At 42.1% G+C, this 15,954-nt stretch overlaps 1 protein-coding gene across 4 annotated transcripts in view; it reads left to right on the forward strand.

The window, feature by feature from the left end:
- Window positions 1-15,954, forward strand: part of SEMA6A (semaphorin 6A) — a 116,133-nt gene that overhangs the window by 77,748 nt on the left and 22,431 nt on the right. The window contains exons 13-19 of one of the 4 annotated variants that reach the window (XM_030968415.1): window positions 485-661; window positions 1,370-1,510; window positions 1,598-1,678; window positions 3,598-3,656; window positions 5,422-5,442; window positions 5,575-5,625; window positions 12,444-12,608. In XM_030968415.1, coding sequence (XP_030824275.1) covers window positions 485-661; window positions 1,370-1,510; window positions 1,598-1,678; window positions 3,598-3,656; window positions 5,422-5,442; window positions 5,575-5,625; window positions 12,444-12,608 — 695 coding nt within the window. The remainder of the gene's footprint in view (window positions 1-484; window positions 662-1,369; window positions 1,511-1,597; window positions 1,679-3,597; window positions 3,657-5,421; window positions 5,443-5,574; window positions 5,626-12,443; window positions 12,609-15,954) is intronic. The other 3 variants (XM_030968417.1, XM_030968416.1, XM_030968418.1) reach the window with 3 other exon arrangements.

A 15,954-nucleotide genomic window follows, 5' to 3' on the forward strand; every position in this document is an offset into this window, starting at 1 on the left:
ATCTTACTCTTGCACTGACACAGCTTTTCCTGACAAAACAAGTTGAACCTAGTTCAGCTGCTTTTAATGTGACAGAGCTTGAAATTTTAAAAACAATTCACTGTACTGATTCTCTATCCCTGTCTGAAGAAATCACCAGGCTTTTGGAAGGATAATTCCTAAATGCCCTCAGGCTCTTAGCAGCCCTTCAGCTTTCTGAACTTCTAGACAATTCTGAAATTCTGTACACTTCTGGTGGCTATTGGATGTGTGGGTATGCAAACATGTGAAAATTCCCCAGCATCTGGGGAGCCAAATTTCCTACCTCTTTATAAATCAACACAGTCTGTGTTGATTTATAAAGAGGTAGGAAAAGGGCTTAAATGTGTTTTATGGTTGCTAGAAATCTACCATACACTTATCTGACGTGAAGAAAGTGGTTAAATAAATGACAATTTTGTGATAATCTCTGTGATTTATCTGTGAAAATGCTCTATTGTTTTAGATATCGCCTGACCAAAATTGCTGTTGACTCTGCTGCTGGGCCATATCAGAACTATACCGTGGTTTTCTTGGGGTCAGAGAAGGGAATCATCCTGAAGTTCTTGGCACGGACAGGAAACACTGGTTTCCTAAATGACAGCCTTTTCCTGGAGGAGATCAATGTTTACAACCCTGAAAAGTGTGTATCTGATTCTTTGTACTCATGTATGGGTGACTTTGAACTTCTGATTTCCCAGAGAATAACTTGTCCCGTGGAAACGGAAGTGGTTAGAGAAGCCAAGTTTTTTGGGTAATTTTAAGTTGTTTAGGGAGGGGATGTCTGCTTATCAGTCTCTACATTGCAATAACATTTTTTTATTCAGTCTGTGTAGAAAATAGCCCATCCTATGCAGCAGCTGATGGATAATTAAAAGTGAAGTTCTGGAAAGGAAGATTAATTTTCTAATCCTATAAAAAACCCTGATTCCTCTCCAAATAACTCAGCAAGCAGCAAGTTACTCTCCAAGGGAAATTTTCCACATTTCAGTCTTCCTCAAATATGCCTAAGGGGACTTTGAAGTGAGCCATAATCATGCAGAAATTTCAGCTACTTTGAGTGCTGGAGAAGAATAAACACAAAAACGAAGGGCCGTCGGAAGCTTTTCTGGTGTGCTGTTGCTCCCAAATTCTTAACTATCCCATGCATTTTTAATACTTGCTTATATGTCTGTCAGTATTTTCAGTGGCTATTGTGTGTCCTTTTCTCCTTGACTTGTTCAATTCTACCTTTCTTACGGATTTTTTGGCATAAGCTTTTTGTGATCTTATTTTTTTCAGCCTGGGGGTCAATTAGGGTTTCCCCCAGCAGAGCCTAGTTGCAACCACATCCCACTTTTATCCAAATCAGGTGCAGCTATGACGGCATGGAGGACAAGCGGATCATGGGCATGCAGCTTGACAAGCCCAGCAGCGCCCTGTACGTCGCCTTCTCCACCTGTGTCATCAAGGTGCCCCTGGGACGCTGCGAGCGTCACAGCAAGTGCAAAAAGTATGTGTTTTGTGGTGGCTGTCAGAGGCCTGGGCAGTGGGCGAGCTGCAGCACTCCTGAATGCCACTTGTGCTCTTCTCTCCCAAGGGCCTGCATAGCATCCAGGGACCCGTACTGCGGATGGGTGAAGGAGAGCGGGGTGTGCATGCAGCTGGTCCTTGGCTCCAAGTGAGTAAGGGCTCTGGCTGGAAGGGCTGTGAAGCTCTGGCGGTGGTGCCAGGCAGTCTTGGGCAAAGCTATTTGAAACATGAGGCTTTTAGAGAGGGAAAAATGTGGGAAGTGTTTGTTTCTATCTTATTTGCATTCACCTCCGAAATGTCTCACAAATTTTTTTGATGTGAACAGTCAGCTGATTGGTAACTGCTGAAAGAGGAGGAAGAAGAAAATGAAAGAGCTGTATTAAGGTCCGTGTATTATTGAAAGGAGTGAATTGGATGGATATGTCTGGACCAGCCTACACTGGAGCCATCACAGCTGATTAAAGAGGCAATAGAATCCAAATTAAATTACTGAAGTAATTTGTCCACTGAAAACAAAACCAGTCCTTCTAATTTACTGTGCATTACTAAGAGGAATAACAGAGCACAGTAAGGGCTTAAAACAGATTTAGAGAAGTGCTGGATCTCCCCTTGCTTAACAGTAGAATTTAGTTATTTTATGATAATGAAAGTCTGGGAAGGTTACAGGGAGCAAACCCACTTCAGAGATCACATTTCATGGCCACTTCTGACACACCACATGACGGCCCACTCTGAGCTATCAGCTGTACTCCCTCATGGCAGTAGTGGAAATGTAGCACAGACATCACAGAGCCTGGACAGCCCTACATCTGACAGCATTTAACCCTGCTTCTCTACAGGTCCTCACTATATAATGGACAAGCATACTGTGCTTCTGTCTTGTTCTTAATTTGCTGATTTCCACCATCTGCTGGGGACGCTGCAGCTGTGTGTGTCTGTATATGCTTGACTACAAAAATGTGGGCTGCGTCTGATTTGACTTCTGGTAGGGTAATGTTAAAATGTACCTGTGTCCATATCAGGTTTTCCATCACTCCAAAATGAGCTTGAGGCTTCTTCAACTTCCATGGCAAGTTGTAGGGCACTTCCGTGCCTTGCTTTTTAGAGCAGCTCCCACTTTCCTCAATAGATCCATCGAGACAGAGGCTGTGCAGCTTGCAGTGATGAAGTCCAAAAGAGATCAAGGCAGCCCGTGTTCTGTCCAGTGCTTAGGAAGGGGGTCCAGATCAGCTGTGAAGGTATCTGGTGAAGTTCTAAGCTGGCCAACAGGAAGCAGAGATGTTAGTCATCCTCCAGGAGTAGATGACAGTAGAGCAGGTGCTTTAAGAACACAGAGCTAGAATGAGTTGTCTGCAAGGGTAATTATGCCTCAAGGGCAGGATCCTAATATAGGCAAGGGCTTGTATTTGGAACTTTTCCAAGGTTCTTGTCATTCACCTTTGACCACACAGGAAGTTGGAAGAACAGCTTCCATAGTTATCCAAAATCACAGAGAGAACTTGGGAGCATAAGCTGAGCACATCAGCTACAAAAGCACGTGAGTGTTTGTCAGTAGAGCCCCTGAGTTAAAAGGAATACCTCTTGTGGGATGGACATTATGCCTTGAGCCTCATCTGGTGCCGTACCTAAGTGACTGCTGAAATTCAGGCTTCTTCCTCAAGCACAGTACCTGCCCAATGGGTTGGCTCCTTTCCCTCACCAAAGTGCCAGTGCACCTGATCTACTCAGTGCACAGGTTAAGATAGGGTTACAGGTGCTTCTGATAACATCCTGTATTTAACAGTTTAAAAAATGAAAGTCTTTTCTTCCCTTGGTAACGAGGCATGCTGTGGATTTTTAAAATGTGATAATATAAAGGAAAAGTATCATCAGAAGCCAAGAAATCATTAAGCAATGATGAATAGCTCAAATGTGTATGTTGGGGTTTTTCAGCCTTTGTGTGGAATTTCCAAAGAAATAGCCAGTTTCACAGCAGGGATTTATTTCAATTGAACATGTGATAATTTCTTTCTGGTTATGCCTATGACTGTTGTTATTCATACTGTTTTGTTTCCTTCTATTATTTAGACTGGCATTTGAACAGGACATAGAACGTGGCAATACAGATGGCCTGGGTGACTGCCAAAGTAAGCAAAGCTTTACCTCCATTTACCATGTGTCACAGTATCCTTCTGAATGCCTCAAATCACCATTACCTGTCAGGCATTCTCTTGTAGCAACATAAGCCATGACAGGGACAGCAATGAAGCTAATGGTGCAGGTTCACAAGAAGAACTGTTGTTTAAATGTATTTGAGGAAAATAGCTCAGTTCATGTGATTTATACAAACACTGAACTTCAGAGTGATTGCATAACAAGAAAAGCTCAGCTCTAGAGGACATTGATTACAGTAATGGCATAATGAATTGGGGTCATTGTCTTTATTAGCCCTGGTGGTTGGGTTGTTTATGTAAATGTACAGAAGTGGCTTGGTTTCTTGGTGTAGTCTGTGACTTGGACTACATTCCCATGCAGCACAGACAGAGAAATACATCTTCAGCTTTGGATCCAGATCAAGAAATGACAACTGCTTAGTTTGTGAATTTTAGGGAATTTTACATACAGTCTGGACAACCTCATGGTATTAAAGGTCAGGTACTATTGCACTGCCTAAGAAATTTTAATGGTAAACCTTAAATACTGACAGCGTGAGCTGGATGCTTAAACACAGTCTTTAAACATTTACGGCTTTGTACTGAAATGCTTAAAAGTGCATAGCTTGCACTGCATGCAAGGAAACCTTGCTGATTTCTGAGCCTTCAGGAATACCAACATCTGTGTTCAGGACAGCTCTTGTTCCAAATGTTCTCACTAAGGTTGGTTTGATTCTGAGCTCCAAATATTATTTATAAACCTCATGAAATCAAGACTCATTCTTTTCAGTTTAATTTGCACTGATGCAATAAAACTGATGAAACTGAGGATTCAATGTACAGTGAGAGAGTCATTACTTCTGCAACATAGAGAAAAATAACAGAGGGCTAGACTGTGCCATGGGACATTGTGTGGGCCAGATGTTCTGTAGAAAGCCAGAGCCTTCTCATGCCTTGTGCATCCTTATTCAAGAGGCAGTAATTACTCTCATCACTGTGCTTGGAGGAGTACAAGGATTACAGCCTCTGTCCTAAGATAGGGTAATATATACCTTTACAAAGATTTTTGAAGGAGGTGTACAGATATGCTTCCCCTCTGTTCCCCTGTAAAATGGGTTAGCACCAAAATCAGGCCAGCTCCCAGCTGGTGTATCTTTGCCCTTTTCAGCCAGTTCTGCTCTCCTTGGGCAAATAGGTTAGGCAGGAGTGGAGTGTACCTGATATCAGTTACATATAAAGGGAGGGTAGGAAATTATTCAGGAAGAGCACATTGTGCTCGTGGAGAGAGATCTACTTCTGTGCAGAGAGCAACAAAGCCCATGCCCTGCTTAAATCCCTCTTTAGCCCTGAATGGTGCATTGAACCTTGACACTGCACAGGGGTAGATTTCATTCCCTGCTAACACAGCTGATTTTATTACTTCATGTGATCTTGGGTCACCTGAGTTTTGTCCTCATTGACTCACATTGCTGGCTGCATCCCCTGCAGTGCCTTGCCTTAGACTAGGATTTACAAGGAAAGCAGGGGCGACACTGGCCCTCTCTCCTTCAGTAGGTGCTGTACAGAGCTGGTCATGAGCACTTTCAAAGCCAGACATTGTTTTCGGGTATGTCTGAATATTAGTTTTGCCTGGGTCCTTAGGGTACAAATCACATGCTTGTAAATATCAGCTGAAACATTAATGCTTATTAGCAGCAAACTACTTAAAAGAAAGAACAAGATACAAATAATGATTTTTCCCCTGTTATTTGTCTTTCAGATTCCTTCGTAGCCCTGAATGGTAAGGAAGTTCTTAGCTTCAATATTTATTGACAGAAAATCTATTTTGGAGGAATCACTTGTTACTAAAGTTAAAAATATTTTCATACTTTTGTTATATTTAATGTTTCTTCCCAATTTATTTTGTTCATAGACATTTCAACTGCTCCACCTGATCAAAAAATGTCTTACTACACAGTGTATGGTCAGTTTATGAGTGTTTTTAAAAATTCTCCCCAAATCCTTGTGTTAGCTAGTAGTATCTGTACTCAAATAGTTGTTACCCCATTTTACTTCTTTTGTCTTGGTTTTGAGGGCCCGATTCACTAATCACAGCTAGGATTAAGTCATACCTCTTGGTTTTCAATCCCTCTTTTCTTGTCTTTCCTCAAAACTGTCTCGATTGAACTAAAGTCAGATAAGGCCTATTTTAATGGTATGCCAGCAGACATGATTAAGAGCATGCTTCATCTGACACTCAAAGAAACACTTGGGTACAGTGATGCATCTTATCTGTTCACCAGGACAAACAAGAGAGTAGCTCACATCCCACTTACAAGCTGTCCAGGCTGGTGTCATTATTGCTACACCAGCCAGTCAGAGATACCTTAGGGAAAGTAGAACTATCCCTGGGTTACAGAAAGATCTCTCTCATAAGGAAAATTAACCTTTTACCCATGTGGTTTGAGACTGGATTATGCCTCAATTCCTGAAGGTTCTTGTCATTTCTAGGGTGAGTCATTTATGTTGTCCATTCAAATTTACATAGCAAATTAAATGACCTGAACTAAAGAGGATCTTTTCTGCAAGCCTAAAGTAGCAGGTTCCCTTGAGGCAGCTGTTAATCTGTGCTCACAGGGCTTTCTACCACTTTGTTCTGCATATTTCGAATTAGATTTTGCTGTTTCTTGGAGTGAAGAATAAATGTTTTCATAAGGAGTCACTGCAGAATAAATAATCACTTTAAATTCAAACCTAGACATATATTGCAATAGCTTTTCTTACAGACATCCTGAACAAAGACAAGTACTCACAAGCTAGGAGCTGCCAGTGAAGTCAATGGCAAAATTCCACGAGAGGTGGGAGCTTCCTTGTGAAGCTCCTTTCAGGCTGTACAAGACTAGCAGTTCATTAGGGCTAGATCAAATTCACCATGAATTTGGCTGAACACAGCAAGAGGTAGGTTAATGTGAAGTTGTGATGAACTTTTAATTGATCCTTTCATCTTGTGCCTGCAGAGTATGTAGGTATGAAACTGAACCAATGACACCTCAGTACAGCAGAATATAAATAACTGGAGGCACAGTAATGCTGTTCAACATTAGTAAAAATAAAATAAAATTCCCCCTACTGTTTATTACCAGGAAATGAAAAATATGCAGGTGAAACTTATTTGAAAGTATGGTAATGAAAACCAGTGAAGGGAATGTGCAAAATCAAAGGCAAGCTGAGACTTTCTGATATATGGAAAACTCACAGTTTCATCTGCATAGACAGTTTTTACTTTCTTTCATTGTGAAATTGCTGTATTTCTAATGCACAGAGCAGTAATTAAAGAAGAGTAATAATAAAATTTGTACTGCTGAATGTGAAGATAAAGAGAGTGGCTTTGGGTATAGTGCTGAAGTGCCAGAAATGTTCTAGATTTCCTGCTTGTATGTTAATTCTATAGTCTGCAGAGTTATAGCTGTGGAACTGTGGTTCTGGATCCTGCCAGCTAGAGTATTAGTAGGTACTTTGGTAAAAACTGATATTTTATTCTGACTAAGAAAGCAGAAAAGTGCTTCAAGTGAGCAGCAGAAGGAAAAAAGCTGTAGTCCAAGAGAGTACAGTTAACAAAAGAGAGTACATTTGTCCAGGCATGTCAAGGCCAAAAAGAGACTCCACAAATGAACCCAGCTTTTAAAGTAGGACCTTACAGACAGGTGCACTGGAGAAACGCTGACCCAGCATTAACATGGGATCCCATTCGTGTCCTGCCTTTTACGGTTTGTTTCATTGACCCCTTTCAGGTACATCCTGTTAACATGCTCTCTATGCAAGTCAGCTTGCCTTTTATTGGTTTAGTAAAAATAACTAGTCTGATATTTTTGCAGTTGGGCTTTCTTTTCACCTACCACTAGTGACCTTCTATTGATCTTCCGCTAGGATGAGGTAGTAAACCAGTCTCAGTAAACATGTTCGTGTTTGCCAACCATAGAGACTGGTCTGAGTAATTTTGCATCTTGAAAAAACCAAAAAATTTATGAATGATCTATTTTGATGTTACTGAGTACAGTTTAATGCAAAGGTAAATGGTATGTCACAATAGATTAAGCCTCAGAACACCAGTGCCAGAATGACAACTGAGTGAATGCTCAGCAGGCTAAATATAACCAAAGTCATCTGAAGCTCCAAAAGAAATCATAAGGCCTGATTCTCTTCACTTATGCCACTATAAATCATCCTCCTTCAACAGACTTACTGCCAATCTGTAGCAGTGTGAATGAAAGGAGAACCAAGCCCTCTATCTTTGCATTCCTGGCACCAGCGTCCTCCTGATTTTGGCACATGGGCTCTCTTCAGTCTGATCAGTCTCACGTGATCAGTTGTAAGCAAGTGCAAAGTCCATGCAGGTGACTCAATTGACACCGAAGGAGAGCATAGCAGACTGAAGGTCTGGATGCAGAAAGTCAGAGAGAAATTATGCGGGAGACACATATTTAAACAAGGAGATTAAGCTAGATCACTCTGCAAAAGTCTAAGCAGCTTCAATTACCTTTGGAAACATCAATTCTTAGTGAATTGGGCCCTTATATTACCCCCTAGCCATAGTCTTTTCTCCCTCTATAGTATTGATTTAACTTTTCCTCTAATTGTCTAATTAGATTGCTTTAGCTGTTAATAGGATAGCGTGCAGATATCTTAACCTCTGAGATTCTAATGACTTGTGCATATTAGACCAACTATCAAATACTGATAGTATTGAATCTCTGTCTTTGTTTTAAACCTGAAAAAAAACCTCTTTGCATTTTACAAGTGCACTTCAGAACAAGCTATAGTTTCAGAAGTGCTGCCTTTCTGAATCATTATCTGTGCTCGTAGGCACTAAGTGCTTTTACTCTGCCTCTGTTACTTGATTACAGCACTCCAAATGAAAAGTTTTTCCAAATAATGGAAACACCTAATCCAGATTTTTTTAGAGTGTGTCTATTTGATTTTTACATGTTTTCTTTAAACAAAGACATTTGAAAAGCGCTATGTGTACAGTTATTCGGATGCTTTGTTTTAAAACAAAGGCAGAATTGGTTTTTCAGATGTTTTTGTATTAACCATTATTAACACAGAAGTACTGGCCACATCTCAGATGTGCTAAAGCCTCATTAAATTTCAACAAATCTTATTTGCAAGTTAGAGTGGTGAAAAATGGTGTAATGAGAAAAAAAGGCCCACTATATGTTGAGAACTATATACTACATTGTAAAGACTTGATAATGGCTGTGCGTGAGGGGGCCAGGACTGGGTTGCCTGCCACTTCAGTCTTTTCTCTGTTTATGAGAGAAACTTAAATAGGTCATACATTTGTGGTTCTACTCTGCTCAGAGGTGAAATTCACCCAGTGGGACTGGCTATTCAGGCGCTTACAGGACACTGTGATACTGCTTACAGGAGCAGTATCACCGCCTAGTAAGTGTTTGCAAATACAGCTCTAACACAACTGGGACGGGCTATTAAGGTTTAATCTGCTTCCTCAAAATCCAGTGGAAGAAAGTTTGTCTCAATTAACTATGTAAGCTTGCTTCTCAGTGTGTACTAGTCTAATACATTAGTAACAGAGAGAATAAATATACTGATTCCTTGTGTTTGTGTGGAACCCCTCTCTACCTAGTGACCATCTGGTACACATTAATAGCTTCACAAAGCCTTAGCTTTCCATTACCAGGAAGTTCTCTGTGTATTGGCAACATATGGTTCAAGAAATTTTTTTTCCCCCCTGAAAAATGTGTCCCTTAAGCATATACTTCTTCTAGATTTCTGTATTATAAAATGGTTTTCTTTAACTACGCTTATAGCTTTTCCCTAGAAATCTTCCTTTAAGCACATTTAAAAGTGCAAGTGTATGGAAAGAGATACAGGTGTAAAAATGCAGATCGAATACAGGCATAAAATATGATTGCTACTTGGTAAGATTTTCTTCTCTTTTACCTCCTTATCAAGCAATGACTAATTGCTGTCTTATGGTGAGTGCAGCACTATGTGTAAGCTGACCAAATACTGTACACATTATTGTTGTTGCTGAAAGGGGTATAATCTTGAAGACTGGAACCCCATGACTGTTTGCACTGTGGTTTAATCCTTAGGGAAAAGAAAACATGAAAATTCCATAATTTCTATTTTCTAGTCTGTTTTCTGCCTTGTTATTTGTCTTGTTCCTTGAGGATGAGCACAGGAGTTGACAAGCGTAAAATAGTGTTGGAGTGAATGCTTTCAGGATCTAGCATATTCTTGCTTCAAGAAGGGGCTGTGTTTTCAGTTGCTGGACCTCTACCAGTCCCTTTGGACACAAACAGTCCTGCTGCAGGACTGCTGTGAAGCAGGTGGAACATTTGGATTGGAGTTCAAATGGAGTCCTCTATCTGTGTGCTACCGATGTCCCCAGGCATGACAAGACTTATGGAAACCTTTTAAAAAAGGATCGCATTTGGCTTCTCTTTTCTATTTGGGTGACATTCTGTCTTAACAAAACACAGCATTTAAAACTCTATCTTAACAAAACACAGCATTTAATTTGCTGCTTTAAAGAAAGATGGCTGGGAGAAAACACACTTTCTACCATGAGAGGGTAAAATATAATCCACTGCCCTTGTCAGTATAAAACCTTCAGACTGACATCCACAGCTAAATTGTGTTAACAATTAGTTGTAGTTGAAGGGTGGCTTCATGGTGAGAGCACTGCAAATTTAACCAATTTTCCTTTCTAAGCATACAAGTTAAAGGAGTTCATTGTGACCATGTCCTGTACAAAACACAGTCCAAAGTGCTCCCATATATCATTCGATTCAGTAAATCAAAATGGCTCCTCCAAAACTTATAGAAGAGCACAGACTTTTTTTTACTCTAAAGTCATTAATATTCAACAGGTTTTCTTTAAATCATATCATCTTAATAGAAGTTGCAGCATTTTGCTGACTTCGTCAGTAGTTCAACACCATGAAGCTGGTGAAAGGGCTGGATAAAAAGAATCATGTGGGTGCATCTAAAAGCTTGGGGACATTGGTGGCCAACATTTAGATTTTTGATAGTTGGAGTAGAATTGAGGATCTAGGTTCATCATCTCTCTCTAGACTTCTGAGAGCTGGGGCTGTATGGCTTTAGAAGCCATTTAAAACAGTATTTTTGAGATGCAGCTTTCAAAAGCTTTGTGGTTATCCAGGAGCTGTTTAAAATAAACTACAGAAGCACAGGCTCTACCTGACCGGCTCTGTGCCTTCTATGTGAGGCTTAAATTTCAGCTCCTTGTGTTGATCTGTCTCTGCCCCAGTGAGTCTCAAATTATTTTTCTGAGCAGTGAAGCAAGATCAAGGAAAGGAGCAGAGAGAGGGTCCCTGCTAGGGCAGCCTGTAGCCTGGTGATTGGACTCCTCTCCAAGTGAGATTCATCTGAGGAAGGAAAATTAATTTGCCGGGCTGTTCAAAAGGAGACAGGAGAAAGGAGGGCTGCTGTCAGTCTGTCTAGAGTTATCTGACGAAAAATGTTATATGTCATCCTGTCTGTGAGTAATCCAATTCTGTTAGTTTGAGCATGTGTCAAAAATCCCGTTTTTAATGGGCTCCTTAAGAAAAGTAGGTAAGGGGATATAGTTACTCCACAAATTAAGGAGGCCTAGAACTCCTTGAATCCTGATGAAAATAACTCACTTTTTCACATGTGCCAAAAGGAAAATTTCAGAATGGTTTTGAGGTCAAAATGTTGCGGTGTGGATGGCTTTTGGTGCCCTCTCCCCAGAGCAGCTGAGCCACCGGAAAGTCCATGTGGGAGCTGTCTTCCAGAGAGAGTAGACTCAAGGACCTCAAGCATTTTAGGTGCTGATGTGCTTTTCAGGTCCAGCTGCAAAGAGTGTACAAACATGCTGTTGTCCCATCCAAACCACATTTCAAATTGTGCTGTGTTTCCAGTGGGGCAAGTTCTGTGAGTGTGCTGTTTGTTGGGGTGTATATGATATGTGAGAAGCAACTCTGTCTTGTTCAGGGCAACAGTAACAATGTCTAGAGCATTTGTAATGAAAAAAGGCATGTGAGACCTCAGCCTCAGCTGCTGCTGGAGTCACGGGTTCTTGGGCAGATCCACGTGGTGAGGCACTGTCTGCACTGTTGCTCTGAGTAGAAATGGTGCTCAGTCTTGTGCTTATTTCAGAGCCATTTTGGGCCACCAGCTCAGACAGGACCAATAGTGATGGTGCAAGAGGGTGCAAGCAGCTGGCCCAGGACGTTTCCCGTCTGGAGAGGAGTGCCACAGCGTGAGCACACTGGTGTTAGGCAGTCCCTCACTCCCCTGGGGACATGAGGTAGAGTGCCTCATGATGTCAGCATTTTGTAGTTCTTCTGGCATTCCCAATCAGTTCCAGCCATTTTGGACTTTGTTCTGTTCTACATTGATTTTTTAATTTGCTTTTTGACTGAGCCAGTATCAGACAGCATGGGCTGACACTTCAGTTTCAGTCAGGCATGTGTGCTGAATCCAGCCAAAGGATGCTTGACTCAGATGAAGTGTGCTTACCCTCTTTCATATGCATTTAACTCTGTCGAGAAGCACAGAACTGCCAGCTCAGTGGCAGCATCTTTTAGCACCTTGATCTGGAAGGTTCAAACCCCCTCTTCCTTCGAAGTCACATTTTGAAGGACTTCTGAAGTATTACTCAGCCTAAGACAAGATGTTCACCTGTCACAGAAGCAAAGCAGTCTGTACATCCCTGAGCGTGGGGAGGTAGCGTGGTAAGTGACTAATGAGACTTGTCTTCCCTACCTGTATTTATAATGTGAACAGGACACTCCAGTTCCCTAGTCCCAAGCACCACCACTTCTGACTCTCGCGCTCGACAGGGTTATGATGCTAGGGGACGCATGCTGGATTGGAAGGATCCGCTTGGTTCATCTGAAAATACAGATCCATATGTGGCAGTTTCATCCCATAATCATCAAGACAAGAAGGGTAAGGCCTTGGAAATGACATCCTGTGGTGAGGAGGGAGGGGGAGGAGGACTAAAGTGTAACTGCTTCCAGCTGGCTCAGAGTAACATGCAATGAAACTCCTGTGCTATAATTAAAAGCTTATCGTAAAGTCTGAAACTAAACAGCCAATCTTAGAGTCAGTCCTAGATAATTCACTGCCTGAGGAAACCACACAAAACAAACAGAAGTGTATGCCTTTATAGAGAGTTTTGTGCATGTGTATGGGAAGGGGGGAAGCAGGGGATTTAGTTGTCTTTAAATTTGATCTGCCCTGTTGTCTGACAAAGCAAGATCTATGGCTTCCTATTGTTCTTAAGGATGCATTTTCATATTGCCTTTTTCTGAATTCCCAAGGCAGCACAACAGTTCTCAGCTAATTTCACATTATTTCCATCTTTCAATAACTGTAGAATCATAGAATCATGAAATGCTTTGATTTGGAAGGGACCATAAAGATCATCTTATTCTAACCCCCCCTGCCATGACCAGAAGGACTTTCCACTTGACCAGGTTGTTCCGAACCCCATTCAACCTGGCCTTAAACAGTTTCAGGAATGGGCCATCAACAACTTCTCTAGGCAACCTGTTGCAATGCTTTACCGCCCACCCTCAGAGTAAAGAATTTCTTCCTCATATCCAATTTAAACCTGCCCCCTTTCAGTTTGAAGCCTTTTGCCTTGTCCTATCACTACATGCCCTTATAAAACGTCCCTCCTTAACTCTTATATATCCCCCTCTAGGTACTGGAAGGCTGCTCTAACATCTTCCCAGGACCTTTTTTTCCTCGCCCTGAGCAACCCCAGCTCTCTCAGCCCTCTGATCACCTTTGTGGCCCATGTCTTTCCTGTGCTGGGGACCCCAGAGCTGGACACAGCACTCCAGGTGGGGTCTCACATGAGCAGAGGGGCAAAATCCTCTTCCTCGCCCTGCTGGCCACACTGCTCTGGATGCAGCCCCATATACATTTGGCTTTCTGGGCTGTGAGTTGCCCTGCTCAGGTGCTTTGCACTTGGCCTTGTTAAACCTCAGGGTCCCCATGGGCCTACTTCTCAATCTTGTCCGAGTCCCTCCGGATGGCATCCTGTCCTTCAGGTGCATCAGTCACACCACACAGCTTGATGACATCTGCAAACTTGTTGAAGGCTCACTCTGTCATTGATGTCACTCACTATGTCATTGATAAAGACGTTGGTCCCAAAATCGACCCCTGAAGGACACCACTTGTCGCTGATCTCCATTCAGACCTCAAGCCACTGACCACTATTCTCTGAATAAGGCTTTCCAGTGAATTCCTTATCCATTAAATTATCCGCCGATCGAGTCCATCTCTCTTCAGTTTAGAGAGAAGGATGTTATGGGGGACCGTGTCAAAGGCCTTACAAAAGTCCAGATAAATGACATATGTAGCTCTTTCCTTGCCCATTGATGGACTCTCTTCACCAGGTTGATCACGCAATACTTGCCCTTGGTGAAGCCATGCTGGCTGTCTTGAGCACCTCCCTGTCCTCCATGTGCCTTAACAGAGTTTCTAGGAAGATATGTTCCGTGATCCAGGCACAGAGATAATGGGACTGACAAGTTGATAGTTCCCAGGGCCCTTCTTTCTACCCTTTTTTAAGATGGGTACAAAATTTTCTTTTTTCCAGTCACCTGACTGCCACACTTTTCTAATATCATAGACAATGGCTTGGTAATTAAATCAGCCAATTCCTGGGACTCTGGGATAGATATCACAATGTTCTATAGACTTAGGTATGTTCAGGTTCTTCAAGTGGTCCCAAGCCTGATTTTCTCTTACAGTGGGAGGGACTCTGGTCCCCCAGGCCGTCTTGTGGACCAAACACTCAAGAGGCATGGGAAGAAAAGTTGCAGGAGAAGACTGAGGGAAAATTGTTGTTGAGTGCCTCAGCCTTCTCCTCATGCCAGCCTTGCTTGCCAGGTGGAGTACATCTTCTTCAACCTTCCTTTTCTGGCTGACATACCTGTAGAAGCCCTTCTTGTTATTCTTGGCATCCCTTGCCTAGTTCAGTTCCAGCTACACCTTCACCTTCCTGGCTCTATCCTTACACAACCAGACTGTGTTCCTATACTCTTTCCATGATACCTGTCCCTTCTTCCACCACATGTGCATTTAATTTTTGCCCTTTAGTTCAGCTAGCAGGTCCCAATACATCCATTCAGTCTTGTCTTTCTCGTCCAGTTTCTTTCATCTGAGTTTCACTAGCTCTTCTCCCTTGGGAGATATCCTTAAAGATCTGTCAGCTCTGTTCTGCTCCCTTGTTCTTGAGGGCAGTTTCCCAGGGGGTCCTACTGACCTTCTTGAAAAGCTGAAGTTTGCTCTTCTAAAATGCTGGGTCCTGGCTTTATTCTTTGCCTGACCCGTATGCCTGAGGACTGTGAACTCCACCAGTGCATGATCACTGCAGCCCAGGCTGCTGCCACTTGTGACATCACCAATCAGTTCACTGAGCGGGTGACCATCAGGTCCAGCATTCCAGTGCAGACAAGGAAAGCCTGCTCTAGTTTAACCATTGAGTAAACTGGGAGTAGTCCTAGTGACTGGTCCTCAGTCCCACTGTCTCCAGTGAGACCTCAGCAAAAAATTCCTTTTAGTGTGCTCATTAGTGTACATTAAATGCTGCATAAATGACTACTCATGGAGAGGTTCTATGTTTTACTTTTCACGTATTAAAAGGTTAGGATTTAGGTGTCATTTCGCAGTGCTCAGACCACTGCTGAAGCAGGGATCTAATAGAAATCCTGTCCTTTGCCCTCCATTCCTCCTTTGCCATACATACAGAGAATTAAGCAAAGAATTGCCAAAATTTGCTGCTTGAACACAGAGAAGAACCTTTTCTCCTATGTAGAGGTGGTGGTGCCCCTCATCATTCTTTCAGCTCCTTTTAATCTGTATCTCAGACTTTAATATGGTTCCTTTTAAACAGGGGAGTTAGGTTCAAATAGCTCCACTGCCTAGAGAGATCTGAATTCTTGTTATTCTTCTCCAGGGTGTTCTTAGATCTCTTCTTTCAATCTCTGTTGAAGATGTTTTTCTCTGTGTGGACTAATTAAGTACTCAGTGTGTCAGAAGGAAGATGAGTATGAGCAAAACTCACTTGCTGAGTGGTTAGGGCACTCACCAGGGGCAGGAACACACAAGTTCACTTCTTTCTGCTATGAATACTTGATATAAAACACTTAAAATATTAATTGAAATGTGGATTCCAGTCTCTATTGTTCATGCATTTTATATGAAAAACTCATTAGACAAAAGCATCAGCTGTTCCTAGAGAAGCTACTGGCATGCCAGACCTGATGCTTTGCAT

Source organism: Camarhynchus parvulus, chromosome Z, assembly GCF_901933205.1.
Source record: "Camarhynchus parvulus chromosome Z, STF_HiC, whole genome shotgun sequence".
Classification (NCBI taxonomy): domain Eukaryota; kingdom Metazoa; phylum Chordata; class Aves; order Passeriformes; family Thraupidae; genus Camarhynchus; species Camarhynchus parvulus.